At 47.8% G+C, this 26,325-nt stretch overlaps 2 protein-coding genes across 10 annotated transcripts in view; both read left to right on the top strand.

Moving 5' to 3' along the window:
• Gripap1 (GRIP1 associated protein 1) overlaps window positions 1-10,879 on the top strand; it is a 30,170-nt gene extending 19,291 nt beyond the window's left edge. For all 9 annotated transcript variants that reach the window (XM_038316278.2, XM_038316274.2, XM_038316276.2 and 6 more), the window contains 11 exons: window positions 45-257; window positions 394-507; window positions 1,876-1,953; window positions 2,056-2,151; window positions 2,273-2,329; window positions 2,415-2,514; window positions 4,184-4,314; window positions 8,190-8,312; window positions 8,449-8,542; window positions 9,414-9,568; window positions 10,317-10,879. In XM_038316278.2, coding sequence (XP_038172206.1) covers window positions 45-257; window positions 394-507; window positions 1,876-1,953; window positions 2,056-2,151; window positions 2,273-2,329; window positions 2,415-2,514; window positions 4,184-4,314; window positions 8,190-8,312; window positions 8,449-8,542; window positions 9,414-9,568; window positions 10,317-10,409 — 1,254 coding nt within the window. In that variant the 3' untranslated portion in view covers window positions 10,410-10,879. The remainder of the gene's footprint in view (window positions 1-44; window positions 258-393; window positions 508-1,875; window positions 1,954-2,055; window positions 2,152-2,272; window positions 2,330-2,414; window positions 2,515-4,183; window positions 4,315-8,189; window positions 8,313-8,448; window positions 8,543-9,413; window positions 9,569-10,316) is intronic.
• Window positions 10,880-14,231: 3,352 nt separating this feature from the next.
• Window positions 14,232-26,142, top strand: Kcnd1 (potassium voltage-gated channel subfamily D member 1). Its single transcript, XM_038317055.1, has 6 exons — window positions 14,232-15,352; window positions 21,259-21,421; window positions 21,518-21,601; window positions 21,689-21,787; window positions 22,141-22,391; window positions 25,405-26,142. Exons 1-6 carry the CDS (start codon window positions 14,232-14,234, stop codon window positions 25,640-25,642), a joined length of 1,956 nt encoding a protein of 651 aa, XP_038172983.1. The 3' UTR covers window positions 25,643-26,142.
• Window positions 26,143-26,325: the final 183 nt, after the last annotated feature.

The raw sequence follows: 26,325 nt of genomic DNA, 5'->3' as shown, positions 1-26,325 counted from the left end.
TAAAGTTAATTCCCACTCTTTTGGTCTACCCTCCTGGTCCCCAGAGTGCTGAGAAACGGAAGGCCATGCTGGATGAGCTGGCAATGGAGACAATGCAGGAGAAGTCCCAGCACAAAGAAGAGCTGGGAGCTGTCCGATTACGGCATGAGAAGGAGATGCTGGGGGTGCGAGCCCGTTATGAGCGTGAGCTTCGAGAGCTGCATGAGGACAAGAAACGGCAGGAGGAGGAGCTCCGGGGGCAGATTCGGGAGGAGAAGGTGGGTGGGGTAATGATGCCCTTTCTCCTCTAAAAGCTGAAGACCATGGTGTTGGTGAAGACCTATGTATCAGGTAGGTGATACACAGGGTGCCCAGTGCTCCTCTGCCCCACTCCTGACTGTCTTCCCCTTCCAGGCTCGAACAAGGGAATTGGAGACTCTTCAGCACACAGTGGAAGAACTTCAGGCTCAGGTACACTCCATGGATGGAGCCAAGGGCTGGTTTGAACGGCGCTTGAAAGAGGCTGAGGTAAGTTGGCGGTACCTGGTAAAGGTGCAAAGCATGGCACCCATGCTCTGCCTTTGTGCAGATTTAACAGGCATGTCTTTTTCCTGGATTGTTCCTCTGCCAAAAAGTTATAATATACTATCGTTCCATGTTTGGCAATACACTAATGTTTACTTTAACAAGAACATTTATTGCCCCTTTTCCTGGCAAACTCATGACAATAATAAGAGGCAGTATCCTATAGCAGAGAAGAGCACACACTGGAGCCAGGTGTTTCCATAAATTTGCATGCCGGCTGAGCCACTTCCTAGCTGTGTGACTTTATGCAATGTATTTCATCTTTCTATGGCCCATTTTCACCTTTGACAGAAGGGGAATAAGAAGGATAGAAAGTGTAATTCATTGGTAGCATGAATGAGTCCTCAACTTCAATTCCCAGTAGTAAAAATATTAATGATGAAAATAATGCCTTACTATATAGGTATTTTAGGAAGTTTATAGAAAGTGATTTAATATATGTACAACCACTTGAATATTCCTGGCATGCAATGTTGTTTTGTTAAATAAAGAAATAGAAATGTAAATCACTTGATCGACTATGTGAATGGTGTAGGCTTCCATTTCCTACTTCTGCCTCAGGGCATATGCTGTTTCCTACAAGAGTTTCTCCCTGGCACGGTAGTGAGTTACCTGTTAATCCCAGCACTCAATAGGCTGAGGCAGAATTGAGAGGTCAAGGCCAGTGCAGGCTATATACTGAGACCTTGTCTCAAAGTCAAAAGTGGGGCTGGAGAGATGGCTCAGCAGTTAAGAACTCTGGCTGCTCTTCCAGAGGACCTGAGTTCAGTTTTCAGCACCCACATGGTGGCTCCTGCAGCCGCTCCTGCAGCTTGTCAGCCCATTTCTGCTCCAGGTGCAGCTGCCTCTTAAGGTCTTTAAGCTAAATGTGTGTGTGAGGGGGTAAGAGCTGGGGCCCAGGGGGTCCAGAAAGGAGGGGAGGAGGTCACAGGCCTCACTAGCTAGAGGGATCTGATGTCCTCTTCTGTCATAAAGATGTACATGCAGATACAGCACTCATACATAACATAAATAAATCGTTTGCTGAGCGGTGATGGCGCATGCCTTTAATCCCAGCACTCAGGAGGCAGAGGCAGGCGGATCTCTGTGAGCTCAAGGCCAGCCTGGGCTACAAGAGCTAGTTCCAGGACAGGCTCCAAAGCTACAGAGAAACCCTGTCTCGGAAAAAAAAAAGAAGAAAAGAAAAAGAAAAAAAAAGTCCAAAGGTGTTTTTGTTATACCCCAAGAGCTCTGCTGAAAGTCACTTGCCCTTGACTAACTGAACACACTATCTTTGGGGGGCCATGAACAGACTTGGGACTCTTTTTATAGGAATCCTTGCAGCAGCAGCAACAGGAACAAGAGGAAGCTCTCAAGAAGTACCGGGAGGAGCATGCTGCTGAGCTGAAGGTGATTCTTGCACGGTGTTGTTCCTGTCTCTGGGTACCAGGTACTACTGCAGGAGAACACGGACTTCTTAGGCAGTGGCCTGAGCCATTGTTTGCTTTGCAGGGCAAGGAGAAAGAGCTTCAGGATGTGCGGGATCAGCTCCAGCAGGCCCAGGAGGAGCGGGATGGTCACGTGAAGACCATCAGCAGCCTGAAGCAGGTCTGTGGTATCTCTGTGGTCCCAGACATAGCCATGGCCGAAACTTACATAATGAGGCAGGGAGGGTGTGCACTGCAGGCAGCTGTGCCATTACCTGCCGCTGTGCCTTCTCTAAGCACAGGAGATAAAGGACACAGTGGATGGGCAGCGGATCCTGGAAAAGAAGGGCAGTGCTGCGGTAAGCTAGTGAGGCCTGTGACCTCCTCCCCTCCTTTCTGGACCCCCTGGGCCCCAGCTCTTACCCCTCACACACATACCTTTAGCTCAAAGACCTTAAGAGGCAGCTGCACCTGGAGCGGAAACGGGCTGACAAGCTGCAGGAGCGGCTGCAGGACATCCTCACCAACAGCAAGAGCCGCTCAGGTAAGAGGGTAGGCTGGGTGGAAGTCAGCCTTTGGGCTGCCTTCTATACCTCCCTTAGCCTTTGCTCCAGCCCTCTGTCCTGCCTGAATTCTTTTCTCTCTCTGCACTGTCTGCTTTTTTTCTGTGCCTGTGGCTTCTTACTACCTTCTCTGTTCCTCTCTGCCTTTTCTTCCTGTTTGCTCCATATCTGCTGTTACTTCTCTGCTCTCTCTATCGTTTCTATTCTTGTACTCTAGAAATCCTCACATGAGTTTAGGACCCATGATACAAGCCCCAACTCCCAAATCATTCCCCTCCAGGAACTCACAGTGAATCATGGGACACAGAATCCCATAGGCAACAGCACTTCACTGTCTTCTCCTCCTCCTCCTCCTCTTTTCAAGACGGGGCTTCTCTGTGTAACAGTCCTGGCTGGCCTCGAACTCACAGAGATCCACCTGCCTCTGCCTCCCAAGTGCTGGGATTAAAGGCCTGTGTCATCTTCATTACTATCATCACTGCTATTAGTATTGGGCTTTTTAAGACAGCATCACTTTGTAAACCAGTCTGATTTCAAACTCATGGTACTCTGCCTTGGCCTCCTAAGAGCTTGGTTACAGGCATAAGCCACCACATCTGGCTTGTACTGTTTTCAATATACTGCCAACTCAACACGTGATACTTCTGGCAGAAAACATGTCTACACAAACCTGGAGTTCTTTCTACCTTTTCTTGCTTGGGAATAGCTGTAAATACATTGAAATAACTCAGATTCAGTAATGGTTTTAATGCATCTGTTAGATCACAGACAGGCTTAGAGAAAATTTGCCATCAACTGAGGTGCTAGGGGAACCCTACTGGGGCACTGCATCCTTTTTTGAGATTCTTTGGAGTTTCCTTCAGAGTATGGTGCTAACCCTTTCCCTGATACCTGGAAGCAGCTATAAAGGTCACAAACTCAGTACCAATCCTTTCTGTTTTCTTTTTGAGATAGGGTTCTTCTGAGTTGCTAGGCTGGCCCTGAACTCCTCAGCTCAAGTAATCTACCTGCAGGCATGTACCACCATGCTCAGCAAGTGTTCAAGTGATATGGCAAAGCATATAGCTCTCACCAAACCAACTTCTCACTGAGGCAATCAACCTCCTGAAGGAACCTCTCTTTATAATAGTGGTGTTTTGTCATAGATTAATTTAAGAAGTGGGGAATAGATTTGAATTTCATACTGTACATCTTTCTTATCCACTAGATGGGACTAAGGTCTAGGTGAATGACTACAAGTCCGTCTCCGTCTTTGTTCTTAATGTGTCTTTCTCTGTGGTTTCTGTCAGTCTCGTCGTGTACTGGCTTCCTGTCTGGACTTTCCCCTGCATGTGTGTGTGCCGCTGTGCGCTCTCAACTCTCTAGCTTCCTTTTTCTACGTCTAAGTTTGAGTGTCTGATGCCACTGGAATCTGGTGTCTACTCCTTGCCCACACCCAGCCTCACCCACTTCCCTTTCTTCCACTGAATGTGCCTACCAACAGAGGTGGTTCCTTGTTGCTTCCTGATCCAAATCTTGAGTTTGCTTGCCTACTCAAGTTTGTGTCTTTTCCTCATTCCATCCCTGGAAAATCTCTGTTTGTGCCTCTTCCTGCTGGTTGCTGCCCCGAGATTCCAAGGGACTCAGGTTTGTTTTTCCTCTACTCCCCAGGCCTTGAGGAGCTGGTTCTCTCTGAGATGAACTCACCAAGCCGGACCCAGACAGGGGACAGTAGTAGCATCTCCTCTTTCAGCTACCGAGAGATTTTGAAGGAGAAGGAGACCACAGCCGTCCCAGCCAGGGTAAGGGGCAAGTTTCACCTACTAAGACTGGAGGATCCCCATTTTTCCCTCACTTGAAATTGTCTACACTGACCTGCAGACAAGTAGTTCTTCTCTATGTGTCTGTCTATCTATCTATCTATCTATCTAACTACTATCTTTTTCTCTGTATTTATGTGTTTGTCTCTGTCTCTCTCAGGCTAAGGATTGAACCTGGGGCTTCACACATACATGCAGAACACAGGCCTCACACATACACATGCATGCAGAACACTGGCCTCACACTTACACTTACATGCAGAACACATGTCAACATTTGCTGTTCTACTAAGGTGCAATCCCAGCCTCTGACAAACATTTTGTCAACTTCTTCCCAACTGTGGGAGGCCAATCATTTTCTCTGCCCCTCTATTTCATCACCATAGATTAATCCCACCCTCCTAGTGCTTTAAAGTACAAGCATTGTGGGAAGTGCACCACTCATGTAGGAAATCCTGTTTTCAACTTATTTGTTATTATTTTTTGGAGATAGTGTTTTGCTATGTTGACCATGTAGACCTCAACCTCATAGAAGAGATCTGCATGGCCTGCCCTCTGAGTGATGAGATTAAAGGTGTGTGCCACCATGTCTGGCTAGTTATTGCTTTTTTAAAAAATTTATTTATTTTTATTTTATGTGTATTGGTGTTTTGCCTGCAGGTTTGTCCATGTGAGGGAGCTGGATCACCTAGAATAGAGTTCCAGACAGTTGTGAGCTGTCATGCGGGTACTGGGAATCGAACCCACGTCCTCTGGAAGAGCAGCCAGTGCTCTTAACCTCTAAGCCATCTCTCCATTCCCTACTTATTGCTTTTTTAAAATAGGTTTTTGAGACAGGGTCTCTCTACATAGCCCTGGTTGTCCTGGAACTCACTAGGTATTCTCAAACTGGCCTCAGATCTGCCTGATTTGCCTCCCAAGTACTGGAATTAAAAGACATGTGTCCCCACGATTAGCCTTAAATAATTTTTTATTTTCATTTTATGTTTATGTTCTATCAGCATGTATGTCAGTACACCACCTTCATGCAGTTCTCTTAGGGGCCAGAAGAGGGTGTCAGATCCACTGGAACAACAAGCTAGTAGTACAACAGCTAGTTGTGAGCAGTAATGTGGGTGCAAAAACCGACCGAACCTGGGTCCTCTGGAAGATAAGCCAATGCTGTTAACTCTTGGGTCATCTTTCCATCCCCTATTTAATGTTTTTTTCTCTTTCTTTTTCCTTTTTTGATATTGAATTCTTGCTATGTATCCCAGACTGGACTTGAATTCATGTTCCATTTCCATCAGCCTCCCAAGTGCTGGGATTATAAGCATGAGTCACTGTGGCTGATTTCCTTTATCATCATTATTGCCATTTGTCACATCTTGTTTCCTGCCAAACACTTTTTATTTGGATTTTTTGTTTTGTTTTGTTTTGTTTTTTGTTTTTCGAGACAGGGTTTCTCTGTAGCTTTGGAGCCTGTTCTGGGACTACCTCTTATAGACCAGGCTGGCCTCAAAATCACAGAGATCCGCCTGCCTCTGCCTCCCAGGTGCTGGGATTAAAGGTGTGTGCTACCACCACCCGGTTTATTTGGGAATTTTAAAAAATCATTATACAATTAATATATATATATATATACACACTGTTAGATATTTTTGGTGGAAATTTTTGTCCTTTTGGTTGTAAACTTAGCTTTAATAGCTAAATAATCTCTCCAGCCCTGATAGGTCAGTTTTGGATTTTTGTTTTGTTTTGGTTTTTGGTTTTTTTTTTTTTTTTGAGACAGGGTTTCTCTGTAGCTTTGAAGCCTGTCCTAGAACTCACTCTGTAGACCAGGCTGGCCTCGAACTCACAGAGATCTGCCTGCCTCTGCCTCCCAAGTACTAGGATTAAAAGCATACAACACAACTATCCAACTCCTAGTAGGACTTTTAAAAAAATTTTTTTGTTTTTGTTTTTATTTTCTGAGACAGGGTTTCTCAGTGTAACAGTCCTGCCTGTTCTAGAACTCACTGTATAGAGCAAGCTGGCTTCGAACTCACAGAGATCTGCCTGCCTCTGCCTCCTGATGCTGGGATTAAAGGCATGTGCCACCATCACCTGGCTTTTGAAAAATATTTTTTTGAAATTTTTTATTATTAAAAATTTCCGCCTCCTCCCCACCTCCCATTTCCCTCCCCCTCCCTTGAAAAATTTTTTTAAGATTTATTTATTTATTATGTATACAACATTCTGCCTCCATGTATGCCCACACGCCAGAGGAGCGCTCTAGATCTCATTACAGATGGTTGTGAGCCACCATGTGGTTGCTGGGAATTGAACTCAGGACCTCCAGAAGAGCAGCCTGTGCTCTTAACCTCTGAGCCATCTCTCCAGCCCTTGAAAAAAAAATTTTTTTTTTGGTTTTTTGAGACAGGGTTTCCCTGTAGTTTCTGGAGCCTGTCCTGGAACTAGCTCTTGTAGACCAGGCTGGCCTTGAACTCACACAGATCCGCCTGCCTCTGCCTCCCGAGTGCTGGGATTAAAGGCGTGCGCCACCACCGCCGGGCTTTGAAAAATATTTTTAACTAAAAAATTTTTACATTAGGGAGGCAGAGTCTAGTGAATCTCTGAGTTCAAGGCAAGCCTGGTCTACAGAGCAAATTCCAGGACAGCCAAGGTATTTGTTTATTTTTGTGTAGTTTTTTTTTTTTTTTTTGGTTTTTCGAGACAGGGTTTCTCTGCAGCTTTAGAGCCTGTCCTGGAGCTAGCTAGCTCTTGTAGACCAGGCTGATCTCGAACTCACAGAGATCCGCCTGCCTCTGCCTCCCGAGTGCTGGGATTAAAGGCGTGTGCCACCACCGCCCGGCTTGTGTAGTTTTCGTGCATATATGTTTGCACCACAGGTGTGCCTGGTGCCCACAGAGGTCAGAAGAAGGCATCATATTCCTAGAGCCGGATATGTATGGATATGGTTGTGCTCTGATGTATGGGTTCTGGGAATTGATTTCTGATAAGTGCCCTTAACCACTGAACCATCTCTCCAACCCTTTGTTGGAGTTTTTTAAAAAAAAAAATTTTTTTTTTTTTTGCTTTTTTGACACAGTTTCTCTGTGTATCCCGAAACTCACTGTGTAGACCAGGCTGGCCTCAAACTCAGAGGTCCACCTGCCTCTGTCTCCCGAGTGCTGGGATTAAAGGTATGCACCACCACTGCCTGGCCTTCTAGAGGACTTTTTTTCTTTTTTTGTTTTTCGAGACAGGGTTTCCCTGTAGTTTCTAGAGCCTGTCCTGGAACTAGCTCTTGTAGACCAGGCTGGCCTCGAACTCAGAGATCCGCCTGCCTCTGCCTCCCGAGTGCTGGGATTAAAGGCGTGCGCCACCACCGCCCGGCCTCTAGAGGACTTTTAAAGTGTCCTTTTTTTTGTAAAAGCTAGCATTCAGCTTCAGAGTAGACTTTGGTTTTTGTTGTTGCTGCTTGTTTGTTTGTTTTTCTTTCCTTATGTCTTTGTGTCTGTTCTGATGCTATTTTCCTGACATCAGCTGGTGGAAGAAACCAAACCATTTGACCTGTAGGAAACATCCCACCTTTAGATTTTTCTGCTTGCTTCTTAATGGTACCATTTAGCTTGTTCTACTGTTGCTTCTCATTTCCTGTCATCTGAGAATTAGATGTCATTTGCTTCCTTTCGTCCTCTCAGTAGCACTCTTGTGGTGGTGGTAACACTGTCTGCCTCCCTTTAGGCCAAAGGAAATGTGGAGTTTCTGGGAGTGCCAAGTCTGGCCTTCGGCTGCTGCCTCAGAACCTATAGTCGCTGATGTGCCTCAGCCCTCTAACTCAGGTGGATGGGTGATGCTAAGAATGGCTAGATTTTCTCTCTTCTTTCTTGTAGTCTTTATCTAGCAGCCCTCAGGCCCAGCCCCCTCGGCCGGCAGAGCTCTCAGATGAGGAGGTAGCTGAGCTGTTTCAGAGACTGGCCGAGACACAGCAGGAGAAATGGATGCTGGAGGAGAAGGTGCTGTTTGTATACCTGCTAGTCCCCGCATGAAGTGTCTTGGGATGGGGGTGGAAGTGGGAAGGGTGTCTGGCTGGATCCTCATGGAAGACAATGTCAAGTTCAGGGGCTTGAGATGGGGTGGACCATCTTGCAGGTGAAACACCTGGAGGTGAGCAGTGCCTCTATGGCAGAGGACCTGTGCCGGAAAAGCGCCATCATTGAGACCTATGTCATGGACAGCCGGATTGGTCAGTGCTCCTTCCCCAGCCCTCACCTCCAGTGCAACCTTCACCTGCCCCTCCTTTTCCATTGTTCAATGCAGCTACTTCTCTCTTCTTGACCCATGGAGGGAAAGTTGGGAGGCTTTGCATTATTACGTGGCCTCCCTTTGTCCTTACCATTTCTAACCCTGCATTCTCTAGTGTTTTCCCAGGACTTTTCTATACCCTTCTTTCTCCCTCACTTTCTATTTGTTTATGTTTTTTTCTGCTCCACTACTTAGTAGCACTATTGTTCTGTTTCCATTTTTATTTGTTTGCTTGTTCTTTGAAACTGAATTTTGCTCTGTTGCCTTGGCTGGCCTGGTACTTGCTTTGTAGCATAAGCTACAGACTCTCAACAGTCCTGCCTAAGCCTTCCAGGTGCTGGGTTTGCAGGTGTGCATGACTGTACCTAGCCGTACATCTTTATTTGTTATCTCTTCATTCCTGTTCTCTTCTCTGACCTCCATGGCTATCCCTTCCTCTCCTATCTGTCTGCTACCTTCTCTCTCCTCTTTTATTCCTTATTTTCAAATTTTCCCCTACTTCCTGATTTTTCCTAGTTAGCAATTCCTACTGACATGTTCTGAGGGTTTACTATGCACTCTGTGTGTCACATGCAGTCATATATATCTTTCCAGCACCATGAGTTAAGAATTATCCCTATTTTTGAGTCACATGACTAATGACAGCTGGGTTTCACCTATCTAAGCCTCTGCCCCCAACATAACATTGCTTTTCTCCCTCCCCTCCTGCCTGCTCTTTGCTTTCCTCCTGTCTCCTCTGGCTCTGCCTACTCTCTCCTGTTCCCTGCCCCTGGCTCTGCCGAGGGGGTCGTGCTCAGCCTGGACCCTTGCAGATGTGTCTGTGGCAGCAGGCCACACAGACCGAAGTGGGCTGGGCAGTGTCCTGAGAGACCTAGTGAAGCCAGGCGATGAGAACCTTCGGGAAATGAACAAGAAGCTGCAGAACATGTTGGAGGAGCAACTCACCAAGAATATGCACTTGCACAAGGCGAGTGTGGACCACCAGCCTTCCCACCTGTCCCTCCAACCACCTGCCTCCCTAGCCACAGTCCTTGGCTGTGCCCTTTCTAGTTGCCCTTGTCCTCCCAATACCACCTTCCACTCATCGACCATCCTTTTGTGTTCCCCTCTTCTACCCTCTGATCAACTTACCAGTTTAGCCTACCACTCTTCCATCTGTCTTTCCACCCACTCATCCATTCAGTTTTTGTTTTTGCAAAACAGAGTTTTTCTGTGTAGCTTTGGAGCCTATCCTGGAACTCACTCTGTAGACCAGGCTGGCCTCGAACTCACAGAGATCCGTCTGCCTCTGCCTCCCTAGTGCTGGGATTAAAGGCGTGTGCCGGTGATGCATCATTCTTTCATCTAATCAGCAATCACCCTTTTCCCCACCTACTTGTCACGTGCCTACCTACCTTTCTGTCCTCTACAAAGTTCATTTTTGAACCTATTTGTCTGCCAAAGATTCCTGATGAGTTCACCCACACAATGATTCCCCCGCCTACCCAAATACCCCTTCATCACCAAGGGAGTCATACCCAGATCCTACCTTGGAGAAGCAAGTGGACATTTGTTAGATGAGAAGGTGGTGGATCTTCCCATCCAAGGCCTGATACCACTGGGCGCTGGTTAACCCAACAGTCCATTTAACTACAGATAACATCTCATATTTGCTAACAGAGCTGCTGCCCCCCTCGTCCCCTTCTCTAGCTCCTGATGGATCATTTGTTTCTTAGGACATGGAAGTTCTATCCCAAGAAATTGTACGGCTCAGCAAGGAATGTGTGGGGTCCCCTGACCCGGACCTAGAACCTGGAGAAGCCAACTAAAGACCTACGGGCTGCACCTACTTCCATTCCCTTCCAGAATGCCACTTGCTCCCATGGGCTGTGGTGGGGAAATAGAGGCTGGCACCAAATCTAATAGTTTGGGAGATGGACATTAAGGGGGCTAGGAGCCTATCTATGGCTGGTATTGATGACCCCCATCATATAGCCAGAGGCCCTTGTGGGGGAAAGATTGTGAGGAAAGGGCATGGATTTTTTTCTTCTTGGCCCTGGCTCCCAGGGGCATCTGCCTTTAACTCTGCATGTGCTCCCCCTCCCAGAGACCAACTCTTTTCATTTTCTTTTTTAATTTATGTCTGGAAGCCTGGCTACTCTGCATTTGGGACTGGGGATGTTGGGTGGGGGTGCAGTCCATGCTCAATGTTCTAGCAATGTATGTATGTGTGTGAGTGTGTGTGTGTGTGTAAAGGCTTTGCAGCCAAAATACCATCTGGCCAGATGGGCCCACCAACTGACTGTCTGATCTCGTTCTTTTCAATCGAGGGATGTGTTGGGAGTGGGGTGGTCATTGCACTGTCTGGTCTCATTCTTTCCAATCAAGAGGGACATGTTGGGAGTGGGGTGGTCATTGCTCTGGAATGGGGAAGGTGGCCTCTGGCTCCAGTTTTTCTTCTTCCAAGTCTCAGCTCACTTGGTTGCTAACAGACCTCAAAGGGAGTAGCAGAAATATCTGCAGATATGTGTGGGGGGTGTATTAAATTGAGGGTATAGATGAATGACCAGATGGGAGGATGGATAAGTGGTTAGATGGACTGAGGGATAAATAAGTGGTCGTATGGCTGGGAATTAATGCATAGGTAGACGGATGCATGGCTGGATGAATAAATGAGTAGATGCATCTGTAAGTGGATAGAGTATGGGTAAATGGAGGTACAAATGGACATATGGATGTCTAGTGGGGTGGACAAATGGATAAATGGGTGAATTAACTGTGAGTAGATTGATGGATTTATAGAGAAGTTGGGAGTAAACTGACAAGGCTAGAGTGGAATTATGGATGCATAAGCGAATGAAAGGGAAGGGTAAGTTGGAGGCATACATGATGGGGGAAGCTGGAGAATGCATAGACGCATGGAGGACTGATATTTAGGAAAAGGTTGGCAAATGGTTAGAAGCTGAGGGGTAGGTAGGTGACTGAATGGCCAGATGGGTACCTAGAGGAATGGGTAAGGTCATTGGTTATGTGGATAGGAGGATGGGTGGGCGAAAGAATGGACAGATCAGGAGTATGAAAAGTTAGCAAGTTGAGTATCGTGGGTAGGCGGATGGATTGAAAGGCTAGGCACTCTCATCAGACACCGTTAGTTACTTAAGACCAGGCATCCTGCCAGGCCTTACCTGTGCCCACCCCATTCACATTGCTTCAGCTGATGCTCAAAAGGACACTGTCAAGTTGGGATAATTCTGACAACTGAGAAAACAAGTCACCTGGTTAAGGGCACAGCAAGTCTGGCAAAGCTGGGGTTAGAACTCACAGACTTATCCCAGAGGCACTCGGTACTCTGCGTTCCGATGTGCAGAAGCAGATCCCACCATGGAAAGAGGTGTGATTCGAGGGCATTAGATACAAACAGATGGGAATTCTGCTCCTTTGGCAAGGGGCCTACGGGTAGGGAGTGGTACCTGGATTGTCCCCATCTGCACTACCTTTGCTCTGCATCTTGCATCCTCAAACTGGAAGGTGTATACTGGAGCCCCACAAAGTCTGGTTTAGAAGTTGGGCTCTGACCTATGCCCTCCCCCCAGAGTGGATCTGGAGGCCTGGTCATCCCCACCAGCCCCCCTCCCCCACCTCTCCCCGGCCTTCCACAGAGGGGGGCAGGGAGGGGACACAGCACTGCATCATTCCCCGTGGCACTCCGCTCTGGGGCCATTAACAGACGCCTCCCCATCGATTGGTTCTGCTAAGTGCTGCTGATTCAGACGGGTGGGGGTGAGGGCCCCTGGGGGCAGTGGGGGTAGGAGCTGGGCAGAAAGAAGGGGGAGTCCAGGAAGTAGGAGGTGGGGAGAGCTGGCAAAGTTCCCTGCCACCCCCATTTTCCAGATGACGCGACTGAGGCCCAACCAGCTTTGTAAGGAGGCGGAGTCTCCCCAGGGTCTCTCTCAAGCTGTCCTAGGGGAAGGGGCTCTGGGAGCCACGTGGCCCCTCCCTGTCTCTCGCTTCATCTCCCGACAAGCTCCAGAGGGGCGGGGAGAGAACGCTGGAGGAGGAGGAACTCCGGCAGCTCTGCAGAGGGGGCAGGAGCTCCGGTGTTTGGTACCCCCAGCCCCAACGCTGTTGCTGCTGCTGCAGCAGGGACACAGGTGAGGACAGCCCGGTGGGGAGAGGGAGGGGACCATCACTAGCTCTGTCCTTGTCTTTTTCTGGTGCGGTCCCCATGCCCTAGTCCATCCTGGAACAGTCTCCAGGGGTCCCACTGGACCTTGTCCTTCCAGAGCCTTCTTCCAAGGACCCAACAGCCTCCTCCCCCTGTCTCCCACCCCGCCCCCGCCTGTGCCACCTTTCCCTCCTAGGCCTGGCTGTGGCTCTTCTCTTCCTCCTCCTCTGCTGCTGCTACTGCTGCTGTCGTTGCTGCTGCTCCGGCTGCTGCTACTGCTGTTGCTGGGTACACACCGCCAGCCCCTCGGGGTGTGGTTTCCTCAGACGTACCTCCAACGGTGGGACCCAGCCTTCTCCTAGTCTCCCCTACCAGCTTCCTGCAAGGTTCAGCAGCCCCCTCTCCTGGAAGACACACCCAACTTTCTTCCAATACCCCGCCCCCTATCCAATCTATTTTGAGGGAATTCCCTTCCTCTTTGCATAGTCTTTGCGAGTTTCTTGTGTGCTCAGGGGGCTATACCCAACTTCAGTCCAGTTGAGTATTGGCCCTTTGGGATTCCCCACATCCCCCCCTTTCCTCATTCAGAGCTGTTGATAAGGACCAGGCTTCCTAAGCTCCCTCCAGGGAACCTCTCTGCTGCATATCTCCTGGCCTCTTAAAAAATAAGCTAGTCCCATCTACCACTTTAGCTATCCTCCTTTCTCAGTCCTCTTTAGAGGGCCCTCACCTCTGCTACTTTCCCCGGAACTCCTGGAGATTGTAGACAACATCCTCCAGGCTATTCTTGGCAGCGCTAGTCACTCCCTAGACACTTTTTAGTATCTTTACAACCTCCCGCTGTCTAGCCACCCTTGAGATGCTCCAGTCCCCTTTATTGATCTGCAAGGGGGCTCCAACCCAGGCATCTTTTCCCATCAGTCTTCTGGGCGTGGACAGCCCTTCAGCCTCTTTCAAACATCTCTGGTCCCTTTCTCCAACTCTCTGAATGCCTCTGTCTGCCTCCTCTTCAGCTCAACGGAGGGGTTACAGACCCTCCTTTATTGGGAACTCTTGAGAGTGTGAACAACACCCCACCTATATCTTGGTCCCTCTGAACACCCTCAGACATCTCTCAGGAATGTGTTGGCTCTAGATTCATCTCAGTCTTTCTAGACTTGAGGATCCTTCTTGGTTCCTCTAGCACTTTAACCCCTTCTTAGTCCCCTAGAAACCCCCAATACCCCCCCAAGCGCCTGTCTCTCTCTCTACTTCCTCCTCCTCTGGTTCCGATTGGTTTCTCTCTCTCTCTCTCTCTCTCTCTCTCTCTCTCTCTCTCTCTCTCTCTCTCTCTCCACCCACCCACCCACCCACACCCCCCCACACACACACCCCAGTTTCCTTGTCCGGGTAGCCCAGGGTCTCTCCAAACCTCCACCATCCTGGAGCTAGCCACATTCTCCTAAACATCACACCCCAAGTCTCTGTGGGCCTGGGGAGCTGCAGGATGGCGGCAGGTGTGGCCACATGGCTACCATTTGCAAGGGCTGCAGCAGTGGGCTGGCTGCCCTTAGCCCAGCAGCCCCTGCCCCCTGCACCGGAGGTGAAGGCATCCCGAGGTGATGAAGTACTGGTGGTGAATGTGAGCGGTCGGCGCTTTGAGACCTGGAAAAACACGCTGGATCGCTATCCAGACACACTGCTGGGCAGCTCGGAGAAGGAATTCTTCTATGATGCCGAATCAGGCGAGTACTTCTTTGATCGTGACCCAGACATGTTTCGGCACGTGCTGAACTTCTACCGCACAGGCCGGCTGCACTGCCCCAGGCAAGAGTGCATCCAAGCCTTTGATGAGGAGCTGGCCTTCTATGGCTTGGTACCAGAGCTTGTGGGTGACTGCTGTCTTGAAGAGTACAGGGACCGCAAGAAGGAGAATGCAGAGCGCCTGGCAGAAGACGAGGAGGCTGAGCAGGCCGGGGAAGGTCCAGCCCTTCCAGCAGGCAGCTCCCTGAGACAGCGACTCTGGAGGGCTTTCGAAAACCCACACACGAGCACTGCAGCACTCGTTTTCTACTATGTCACTGGCTTCTTCATAGCCGTGTCAGTCATCGCCAATGTAGTGGAGACCATCCCATGCCGTGGCCCTGCCCGGCGACCCACGAGAGAGCAACCCTGTGGTGACCGCTTCCCGACGGCCTTTTTCTGTATGGACACAGCCTGCGTACTCATATTCACCGGGGAATACCTTCTGCGGCTCTTTGCAGCCCCCAGCCGTTGCCGCTTCCTGCGCAGTGTGATGAGCCTCATCGATGTGGTAGCCATCCTGCCCTACTACATTGGGCTTTTTGTGCCCAAGAATGATGATGTCTCTGGTGCCTTCGTCACCCTACGTGTGTTCAGGGTTTTCAGAATCTTCAAGTTCTCCAGACACTCCCAGGGCTTGCGGATTCTGGGCTACACCCTCAAGAGCTGTGCCTCTGAGTTGGGCTTTCTGCTCTTTTCTCTCACCATGGCCATCATCATCTTTGCCACTGTCATGTTCTATGCTGAGAAGGGCACTAGCAAGACCAACTTCACAAGCATCCCTGCTGCCTTCTGGTATACCATTGTTACCATGACCACACTTGGGTAAGTGTAGACCTTGAGCTGGGAGCTGGGTATCCAACCGCCAGACACACACACCCTTTCTGTAACATTAAAAGGTTAGAACATACCTGTACGGTAACGGATATCAAACCCAGAGCCTCACATGGAGGCTTCACACATACAAAATATGTGCTGTCCCTTTGCCTGCCACCCCACTTTTGAGACAAGGTTGTTGTGCTATGTATAGCCCAGGCTAGGTTCAAACACATTACCTTCCTGCCTCCACTTCCCCACAGCTGGGATTACAGGTATATACATACCAGCACGCTTGGCTCCTTTATCTCCTTTTGAGCTCCAGTTTGCTAATCTATAAAAATTCAAAAAGCTGGAACTGGAGAAATGGCTCAGCAGTTAAGAGTACATACTTCTTTTCCAGAGGACCCGTTTGGTTCCTAGCACCCAGGTTGGATGGCTCACAATGGCCTGTTATTTGAGATCGAGGGTATCTGATGCCTCTGGCCATCCAGGCATCTGTACAGTTGTGCACATGTCTGCACACAGATGCACACATATACATAATTAAAAATAATAAAATAATAAATCATCTGGCTTTTTAGTTTTTTGAGATAGAATTTTGCTATGCAACCTTGGCTGGCCTGGGACTTGCTATGCAGATCAAGCTGGCCTTGAACTCATAGAAATCTGCCTACCTCTGCCTCCAAAATGCTGGGATTAAAGGTACTGGTCACTATGCCTAGCAAAATAAACCTCTTAAAATAAATTTTAGGGGGTTGTAGAGATGGCACACTGGTTAAGAGCACTTGCTGCTCTTGCAAAGGACCCAAGTTTGGTTCCCAGCATCCACATGGCAACTAACAACCATCCGCAATTCCAATTCCAGAGGGTCCTTTAAACTAACAGCCCAGCCAAGATGTACCCAGTCCTAAAGCCAATGGGGGAATTTTTGTGGCTCTGTGGCTGCTTCTAAAGGTAGTTCTTTTCTCTCTCTCTCTCTCTCTCTCTCTCTCTCTCTCTCTCTCTCTCTCTTTTTTTTTTATTTATATTTTTATTTTTTTGTTGTTATTTTGAGACAGGGTTTCTCTGTGTAATAGTTCTGGCTGTCCTGGAACTCACTTTGTAGACCAGGCTGGCCTCGAATTCACAGAGATCCATCTGCTTCTGCCTCCTGAGTGCCGGGATTAAAGGTATGCGCTACCACTGCCAGGATTCTAAAGGTAGTTCTAACTAAATCTCTATCGTTCTAATAAAATTCAAGATTCAAAGGCTAGGGTGAAAACCTGCCAGCTCAGAGAATTAGAGCAACAGCTGGCTAACTTTGTCTCTTTGCTGGTGTCCTAGAAGCCAATCCCTTCCACACCACCCCAACTAAAAAAAAACACACACTAAGTTCCTCCTTGCTACTTACTGCCTGTCAACCTCTTACTAACCCTGCCTCTCTGAGCCCAGGTTAATTTTATTTAATTAACGCAAATACAACACATCTTTACATAGTTAACAGATGCAGGATGAACACATTTAACATAACTTTGCCTGGCTAAACAAATATTCTACAACAGTACACAAATTTACATGTAGGCAAAACACTCACAAATGTAAAGTAAAATATACCAATATTAATAAAGAAAAATTTAGCTTGGTTGGTGAGGCACACCTTTAATCACACCACCTCAGTAGAGACAGGCAGATCTCTGTAAATTCAAGGGCAGTCTGGTCTACCTATCAGTTCCAGAACAGCCAAGACTACACAATGAGATCCTATCTAAAAAAATTTAGAGAAGTCAAGTGTGGTGGCGCAGGCCTTTAATCTCAGCATTTAGGATGCAGAGGCAGGTGGATCTCTGTGAGTTTGAGGCCAGCCTAGATTACATAGCAAATTCCAACCCAATGAGGCTACATAGCATGGCCCTATCTTTAAAGTTTATAGTCCCTCTCGGCTCTGAACATATCTTGATTTTTCCAGGTTAGGCTTCAAAAATTGTTTATGTTGCTCTCATTTCTCGTCACACTTTCTCAGGGTCCCAGTTTCCCTCTCTTTTCTTTGAGATGCTGTGTGGCCCAGGCCTGCCTGGATTCACTGTATAGTCCGAGCTGGCCTCAGACTCAAAGCCTCCTGGGATTGTAGGCATGAGCCACTGTGTTAGGCTTATTGGTTTCCCTCTTTGTAAAGTGGGAAATGAGCACCTTAAGAGGATTCAGTGATACCACGTGAGTTCTCTGAATGCTTCTGGCACAGGATATCTAGGTGCATAGCTTCTTGTCACCAACTTTTCCCATTTTGAACACTCATGCCATGTTTCTCAACCTTCTAAAACTGTCTGCTGTGTGACTGTACAGACACAGCTGCTGGGAGTTCGTGATTCCTTGATGTTTTCCAGAAGATATTTTCAGCATTACTTTTGTTTTGAGACAGATTCTTACCAAGTAGGCCAAGCTGGTCTTGAACTCACCATCCATTTGCCTTTGCTTCCTGAGTGCACACCCAGCTGACTATATCAGTATTATTTTGGTTCTGTGAGACAGAGTTTCTCTGTGTAGCAGTCTTGGCTGTCCTGGAACCCATTCTGTAGATCAGGCTGGCCTCGAACTCACAGAGATCAACCTGCCTCTGCCTCCCAAGTCCTGGGAGGAGTATTATTTTTTTACTGCCAATCCCTGAGAGGAAACAGTTGAGATAGATACAACAAATGGAATTGCCAAACTCATGATGTTTTTTGTTTGTGGAGGGACATTATTGGGGCTTGAACCCAAGACCTCACCACAGTCACCAGCCCCAGCTCTCATAGTGTTTTGTTTTGTTTTGTTTTGTTTTGTTTTGTGGCAGACTCTCAATTTGTACACCCAGGCTGGCCTCAGATTTACAATGATCCTATTCCTGCCTCTGTCTCCCAAATGCTGGAATTCTAGGCTTGTGTCACAATTCACAACTTCGTCTCTCTCTTTAACTCTGTTTGTGTGTGTGTGCGCGCGTGCATGCATGCATGCATGTGTGCTTTGAGCATGTACATGTAAGAACATGCATATGAAGATCAGAGGACAACTTTGTAGTCTCTCCTTCCACCTTTACCTGGAGTCCAGGAAATTTGTTTTCTGTTTTTGTTTTTCAAGACAGGGTTTCTCTGTGTATCCCTGGCTGTCCTGGAACTCTGTAGACCAGGCTGGCCTCGACCTCAGAGATCCGCCTGCCTTTGCCTCCTGAGTGCTGGGCTTAAAGGTGTGCGCCATCATACTCTGATACCTTTTAAACAATGTTTTATTTATTTTTCGAGACAGGGTTTCTCTGTGTAGTCCTGGCTGTCTGGAACTCTCTCTGTAGATCAGAGTGGCTTTGAACTCACAGAGATCTGCCTGGCTGCCACCTTTATTTTTTTGAGACAGATCTCTCATTAAACCGGAAGCTCATCCATTCAGCTAGATTAGCTGACCAGTACCACGCCTATCTCTGCCCTCCAGGGCTGGGATTCTAGGCACACATCCTGATACAGCTTTTACCATGGGTTCTGGAAATCTGAACTCAGGTTCTCATGCTTGCATGTAAAACGGGTATTTACCAACTGAGCCATCTCCCCTGCCTCCTTCCAATGCTTTTGAGACACTGTGTAGGGCAGATGCTGTGATTCTTCTGTAAATTCTCATCTCTAGGATTAGGTAGAGTGTTGTTATTCAATGTCTGTAGAAAGAATGGCTGAATTTGTTCAGTGCCCAATAGAAGTACAAAAGTTTCTAAGAAGTACAGATTAATTCTGCTTGGAAGTTCATTACTGGATCAAATCAATAAATATTGAGTATAAAGAACGAGTTAGCAGTAGGTATCTTGTTGTCTTTTGCCATATACTGTCCGCAGAACAATTGTGACCGTAGGAGCTCCTGTCGTACATAAGTGAGACATAGTCTGAGATGATTATCACATAACTAGAAATGGCCAAGCTAGAGAGGCTCTGGGCACAGCACAAATGAGAAGGTCTGGAGATGTCGCTCAACTCATACAGTGCTCTCCTGGCACCTCTAAAACTCTAGGTTGAATTTCCAGCACTCCATAAATTGAGCCTGTAATCCCAGTAGACAGTGGGAGGCGGAAGCAAAAGGATCAGAAGTTCAAGGTCATCCTCAGATACGTAGTAAGTTTGAGGTCTGCCTGGGATACATGAGACCCTGTCTGAAGATTGCAGAGGCTGAATTTCTCAAAGGAGTTTCAATTGGTCTTGTGGTTAGAAAAAAAAGTGTGCTGTATGTTCCTGGGCAAATCAACTATGGCGCCCTCTCTGAGCTGTTCCCCTCCTTGGAGAAACAAGCCAGAAGTTGGTTCTGTTGTTGTTCAATGGGAGAGTGATGGCTTGGAGGAAGGCAGGGTAGTTTTGAGGCTCCCTGTCTTTCTTTTTTAAAAATAATTTATTTAACTTTATTTTATGTGCATTGGTGTGAAGGTGTCTGGTCCCCTGGAATTGGAGTTACAGTTATGAGCTGCCATTTGGGTGCTGGGGATTGAACCTGGGTCCTCTGCAAGAACAGTCAGTGCTCTTAACCTCTGAGCCACTTCTCCAGCCCCTAAAATAACACACTCCTTTCTTTCTTTCTTTCTTTCTTTCTTTCTTTCTTTCTTTCTTTCTTTCTTTCTTTCTTTTTCTCAAGAGATAGGGTTTTTCTGTGTAGCCCTGGCTGTAACTTGCTCTGTAGATCACAAACTCAGACATCTGCCTGCTTCTGCCTCCTGAGAGCTGGGATTAAAGGTGTGCACCATCACCGCTTAGAGGCTTCCTATCTTTCGTAGGAGGACACTTTCCAGGCTTCTTCTGGGGGATATTTGAAGGGGTCCTTCCTAAAGAATGTAGAGAAGCAAGTAAAACCAACAGACTGCTTCTGGGATACAGAGCCTCTCATCTAAACTGGGGTGGCAGGACTGTCTAACTACTGAGCCATTTCTCTAGCCTCCAGGAGCCTGTATTTGTTCCTTGTTTTCCCTTCTGCTGGTGTTAGTAGGTTTCCAGATGACAATGTTGCCCAATGCATGGCTTAGATGAGGGCAGCAGACGGCAGAAACTGAAGGCAGCCCCTTTTCTCATTTGACCACTACTGCTGGGGACCAGAGAGGTCGTTCTTCATATTTTGAATTGTTTGGTTTTTGAGTTGGGGTTTCTCTGTGTAGCCCTGACTGTCCTGGAACTCACTTTGTAGACCAGGTGGGTCTCAAACTCAGAGATCTGCCTGCCTCTGCCTCCCAAGTGCTAAGATTAAAGGTGTGTGCCACCACTGCCTGTCCATTCTTTGCATTTCGAAGATTTCTTTTTTACTAGTTTTAAATTATGTGTATAGTATGTGCATGTGAGTGCAGGTTTCCCTGGAGTTCAGAAGAGGGCGTTGGATCCTCTGGTGCTGGAGTCACTGGTAGTTGTGAGCTGATTGACATGGGTGCTGGACTTGGATACTCTACAAGGCCTAACCACTAAGCTCTTTCTCTAGGCCCCATTCTCCAGATTTTTCAGTGTAAGGAACTGAAGCTGGGGCTAGGGAAATGGCTCACAACTTGCTGTTCACGACCATCCTTAGCTCCAGTTCCAGGATCTGACACTGTCTTCTGGATGCATGTGGTGCACATCCTTCCATGTAGGCAAACATTCATGCACAAAAAATAAAACTTAAAAGGAGCGGGGCAGTGATGGCATACCCCTTTAATCCAAGGTGGAGGCAGGCAGATCTCTGAGTTCAAGGCCAGCCTGGTCTACAGAGCAAGTTCCCAGGACATCCAGGGATACACAGAGGAACACTCTCCAAAAACAAAAACAATAACAAAAAAAACTTAAAAAGAAAGAAAGCAACTGAAGCTCAGCGAGTCTGTGGTTTGGCCAAGTTTGAAGAGCACATCAGGAGTGGGTGGGTGGAATCGGGGATTATTGAACACCTTTTCAACCTTGGCCTGCTTCTGTCTTTTCCAGGTATGGAGACATGGTGCCTAGCACCATTGCTGGCAAAATTTTTGGGTCCATCTGCTCACTTAGTGGTGTCTTGGTCATTGCCTTGCCTGTACCAGTCATTGTGTCCAACTTTAGCCGCATCTACCACCAGAACCAGCGTGCTGACAAGCGCCGAGCACAACAGGTAACTTTATTGCCACTCCAAGCACCGTCGTTCCTTACACTCTAAACCCGTCTGCCCCTGGCCCCACGTGTCTAATCTTTTGTCTCCTCTCTGTAGAAAGTGCGCCTGGCAAGAATCCGGTTGGCAAAGAGTGGAACCACCAATGCCTTCCTGCAGTATAAGCAAAATGGGGGCCTTGAGGTGGGGAGGTGCATGTATCGGGGTTAGGGGTGAGCAGGGTTGTGAGGGGAAGGTGCTCACTGCCTCTTTCTGCTCCATCTCTTCCAGGACAGTGGCAGCGGGGAGGGACAGGCACTGTGCGTTCGGAGCCGTTCTGCTTTTGAACAGCAGCATCACCATTTGCTGCACTGTCTAGAGAAGACTACGGTGAGGCCAACCAAGATGTCACCTGGCAGGAGGGAGGAGTTGGTTCCCTCACTGAGATGAAAGCCTTACCACGTAGTTGTGAAGATCACATGGTGCTCCCTTTAAGAGACCGAGTCTTGTGGCAGACGCAGGTGGTCTCAATGAGTTGTAGGCCAGCCTGATCTACATAGTAAATTCTAGGCCAGCCAAGGCTACATAGGCTGCACCTTGTCTCAAAAAAAAAAAAGAGGCTTCTAGGATGGGCAAGGAAAGAAAAGGGAGTGTGAGTGACTCTCTCTAAGCAAAGTTCTGGGAGTTGTATTGGTTTCCATGGCATGGGCTACCTTGTGATCCTATTTACCTTCTGCCCACAGTGTCATGAGTTCACAGATGAGCTAACCTTCAGTGAGGCCCTTGGAGCTGTCTCACTGGGTGGTCGCACCAGCCGTAGTACCTCAGTGTCTTCCCAGCCAATGGGGCCTAGCAGCCTGTTATCATCTTGTTGCCCTAGAAGGGTCAAGCGTCGAGCCATCCGCCTTGCCAACTCCACTGCCTCGGTCAGCCGTGGCAGCATGCAGGAGCTAGATACACTAGCAGGGCTTCGGAGGAGCCCCGCCCCTCAGAGGTAAGTGCCGGGCTCACCTGTTTGTCCACCATTAGAAAGTGCAGAATTTGGGCCATGGGTTTGAGATTTCATGACTGTAGGCCTAGCAAGTCAAGCCCAAACCCAAATTCCTCTGGGCAAGGATCTTTTTAGTTTGTCTTGGAAACCCCTCATGTTTCAAAATTTTAAGACAGGGTCTTGCTTTGTGTATAGGCCAAGTTGACCTTCAGCTCATGCTCATTCAGCCCCAGCCATCAGGTGGTAGAACATACTCGAACATCACTGCGCTTTGCTCTTCATTCTTTTCAATACTTACTGAGTAATAGTAGTGGCATATTCTATGGCCGACTAGTCATTCAGGAAGTTAAGGCAGGAGAATCTCTTGAGCTGGGGATGTCGCTCAATGATAAACATTTACCTAGTATGAAGGAAGCCTTAGGTTCCACCCAATATACACGCGTGTGCACACACACACACACACACACACACACGCACACACGCACGTTTTGGGAGTGAATCCTTGTGTCCTGAAACTTACATCCTAATAGGAAAAAACACTTAACAAACAAGTTTACAGATGACATACTGGATCAAACATTTGAAAGTAGCAAGCTGAAAAATAAATAAGGAACAGCCAGAGACTACGGAGCAAAGGATGATACAGGGGTTACTTTTAGATTTATTTTCAATTCTGTGTCTGTGTGTGGGTATGTGCATGTGATTGTAGGTGCCCATGGAAACCCTAGGCTTTAGGTCCCCAAGAGTTAGAGTCATAGAAGGTTATGAACTGCCTGATGTGGGTGCTAGGAACCAAAGTTGGGTACTTTGGAAGAGCAGTACTCAGTCACTGAGCCATCTCTCTAGCTGTAGGCAGTCATTCGTCGAGATCGCAGGTCAGCTCTGTCCCAACAGCCAGCTTCCAAATAACCACGCAGAGACTCATCATTAATTATAAATGCTCAGCCAAGAGCTTAGGCTTGTTACTGTTTAGCTCTTACAACTTAGATTAGCCCATATTTCTTATCTACACTCTGACACATGGTGGTTCCTTTTTCATCATGTTATGTTCATCTTTCTTCTATCTGAGTCTCCTCGCAAATCTCCAGACTCCACCCTTCTTCTGCCCAGCTTCCTCTCAATCTGGCTCTCCCAAATAACCCCTTTTTGCCTAGCTACTGGCCATTCAGTCATTTATTAGAGCAATGAGAGCAACAGATATTCACAGTGGACAAAGATTGTTCCACAGCAAGCAGTCTCATTATTTTCAGGTTGGGCATGGTGGCGCACATCTTTAATCCCAGCACACTGGAGGCAGAGGTAACCTAAACTCTGTGAATTCAAGGCCAGCCTCTTCTACGTAGTTAGTTCCAGGCTAGCCAGGGCTACATAGTGAGAGGTGTCTCAAAAAAATAAAATAAGAATGACCTTTTTTAGTACTGGGAATGGAACCTGGGGTCTCACAAATGTTAGTTAAATATTCTACCACTGAGCCATGTGCAGTTTTAGTAGTGTGGTCACAAAAAGCTTTTTTTTTTTTTGGTTTTTCGAGACAGGGTTTCTCTGTAGCTTTGGTGCCTGTCCTGGAACTCACTCTGTAGACCAGGCTGGCCTCTGCCACCTGCCTCTGCCTCCTGAGTTCTGGGATTAAAGGCCTGTGCCACCACTGCCCGGCTACGAAAAGCTATTTGGGGGCTGGAAAGATGGCTTAGTGGTTAAGAGCACTGGCTGTTCTTGAAGAGGACCTGAGTTTGGTTCCTAGAACTCATATATCGTGGTTCACAACTACCTCTGCCTCCAGTTTTAGGGGATCTTCTGATGCCTTCTTCTGACCTCCATGGGCCCCAGGCATGCTGTGGTACATAAACACATATGCAGACAAATCACTTATGCACATAAAGTAAAACAAAATAATCTAAAAGAAAATCTTCTTTTAAAGAAAAGAAAACTTTTCTGAAATGGTGTCCGAGTCCAGGTCTAAAGAAGGCAAAGGAGTAAGCCATACATGTAACTAGAGGAAGCACTTTCCAGGCCGTGTCCCGCTATGCAAATGCCATGAAGCCTCTGTGCATGGGAGGTCTAGCGAGGAAACTACTCTGGGCAGAGTGGGAAGTCGGGGACAGGCAAGAAGGCAGACAGTCAGAAAGGAATGAGGACTCAGTTTTATAGATCCTAGTGTAGACATTTTAACTTTTTGTTTGTTCTGTTTGGCTTTGAAGTAGGGTCTCACTATGTATGCAGCCTAAGCTAGCCTCAAGCTCAGGGTCTGCCTGCCTTAGCCTCTTGAGTGCCAGGATTACTGGTGTGTGTCACTATTACCCATTCCTATTATAGATCCTTGCAATAGTTTTGGCATTGTTAAGGGAAACAACAGAGGGACTAGGGAGATGGCTCTGCTTAAGAGTACTTATTGAGTCGGGTGGTGGTGGCACACACCTTTAATCCCAGCACTCTGGCGGCAGAGGCAGGTGGATCTCTGTGAGTTTGAGGCCAGCCTGGTCTACAGAGTGAGTTCCAGGACAGGCTCTAAAGCTACAGAGAAACTCTGTCTCAAAAAAAACCAACCAACCAACAACAACAAAAAGAGTACTTATTGCTTTTGTAGAGAATCTGGGTTCAATTCATAGTAGCACCCATATAGTGGTGGCTCATAACCACCTATAACTCCAGTTTCAGTGATTCAATGCATGTAGTACTCAGACAAACATGGCAAGGATCTGGATTTACTCCCCAACATCACACAGAAAGTGTGTGTGTGTGTGTGTGTGTGTGTGTGTGTGTGTGTGTGTGTGTGTGTATGTGTGTACGTATACCCTACGTCCAGGCACTTTTTTCAGTGTGGTAAAATGTGATCACAATTTGAACCCAAGACCAGTTGGCTGCAGAATCAACCTCCTTTACCATAATTGAGGATGCAGGAAGAATTTGTAGCACAGTGCAAGGGACCAAGTAGGTGCTTCATTAATGTGACAATTGGTGTGGCAATTATCAAGATGACTTTTTAAGAGTATTCCATCTTCCCTACCCCTGTTCACAGCCGCTCAAGCCTCAATGCCAAGCCTCATGACAGCCTTGACCTGAACTGTGATAGCCGGGACTTCGTGGCTGCCATCATCAGTATCCCCACCCCTCCTGCCAACACACCAGATGAGAGTCAACCTTCCTCCCCTGGTGGTGGTGGTGGAAGTGGTGGCAGAAGCAACACTACCCTCAGGAACTCCAGCTTGGGTACCCCCTGCCTCCTTCCTGAGACTGTGAAGATCTCTTCCCTGTGAGGGATGGGTCTGCCCACTCAGAGGGCCTCTTAATTTTTGGGAACTCCTTTCCAAAGCCATATTTGGGAGAGGCAAAGAGGGGCAGACCTGGGGACCCCTTATGCTCCCTGCCAAGAACTATGCAATGGAGTTTCATGGAATGGCCCATCTGGTGGGGAAGTAGCTAGGGCATGGGAAACAATTTTCCTAACAGGAGCTGAAGCACTGGGACTCCATAGGTCCTGGACTCCTTGCCTCAGCATGCTGGGACTGGCCTCTCTCTCCTAAGCTGGCCTCTTGCATGCTCCTCCCTTGGGCCCTCAGAGGCAGGTTAAAGTGCTTTGTAGTCTAACATTTGAGGTCTGGCCTGACAAGAAGAGTCGAGAGTTCCTCTTCTCTTTGGCTGTGCTGTACAAGTTCGAGGGTTCAGAGAAGAGAACCCTCAACTCTAATTTAACCTATAGTGGGCAAAGTCTTTGCCCTTCACCAGGCCCAGCACGTCCCAGATTTGGAAGCTTGGAATACAACCGTGGGCTGGCTTAATGAGCTGTGGCCTCTGTAGTGACCCACTACCCCCAAGCTTTGGCTGAGGGGTCAGGCTGCTTCTTCTAACACAGAGATAGCACAAACACCACCACCTGCTTCCCCGGCTGCTGGATATGAGTTCCTGCCACCTGCCCTCTGCTGGGCCTCCAGCAAACTCT

The sequence above is a fragment of the Arvicola amphibius genome, chromosome X, assembly GCF_903992535.2.
Source record: "Arvicola amphibius chromosome X, mArvAmp1.2, whole genome shotgun sequence".
In the NCBI taxonomy this organism is placed as follows: domain Eukaryota; kingdom Metazoa; phylum Chordata; class Mammalia; order Rodentia; family Cricetidae; genus Arvicola; species Arvicola amphibius.
The sequence above is the reverse complement of the archived record's forward strand: the minus strand, read 5'-3'. Positions and strand labels throughout refer to the sequence as shown.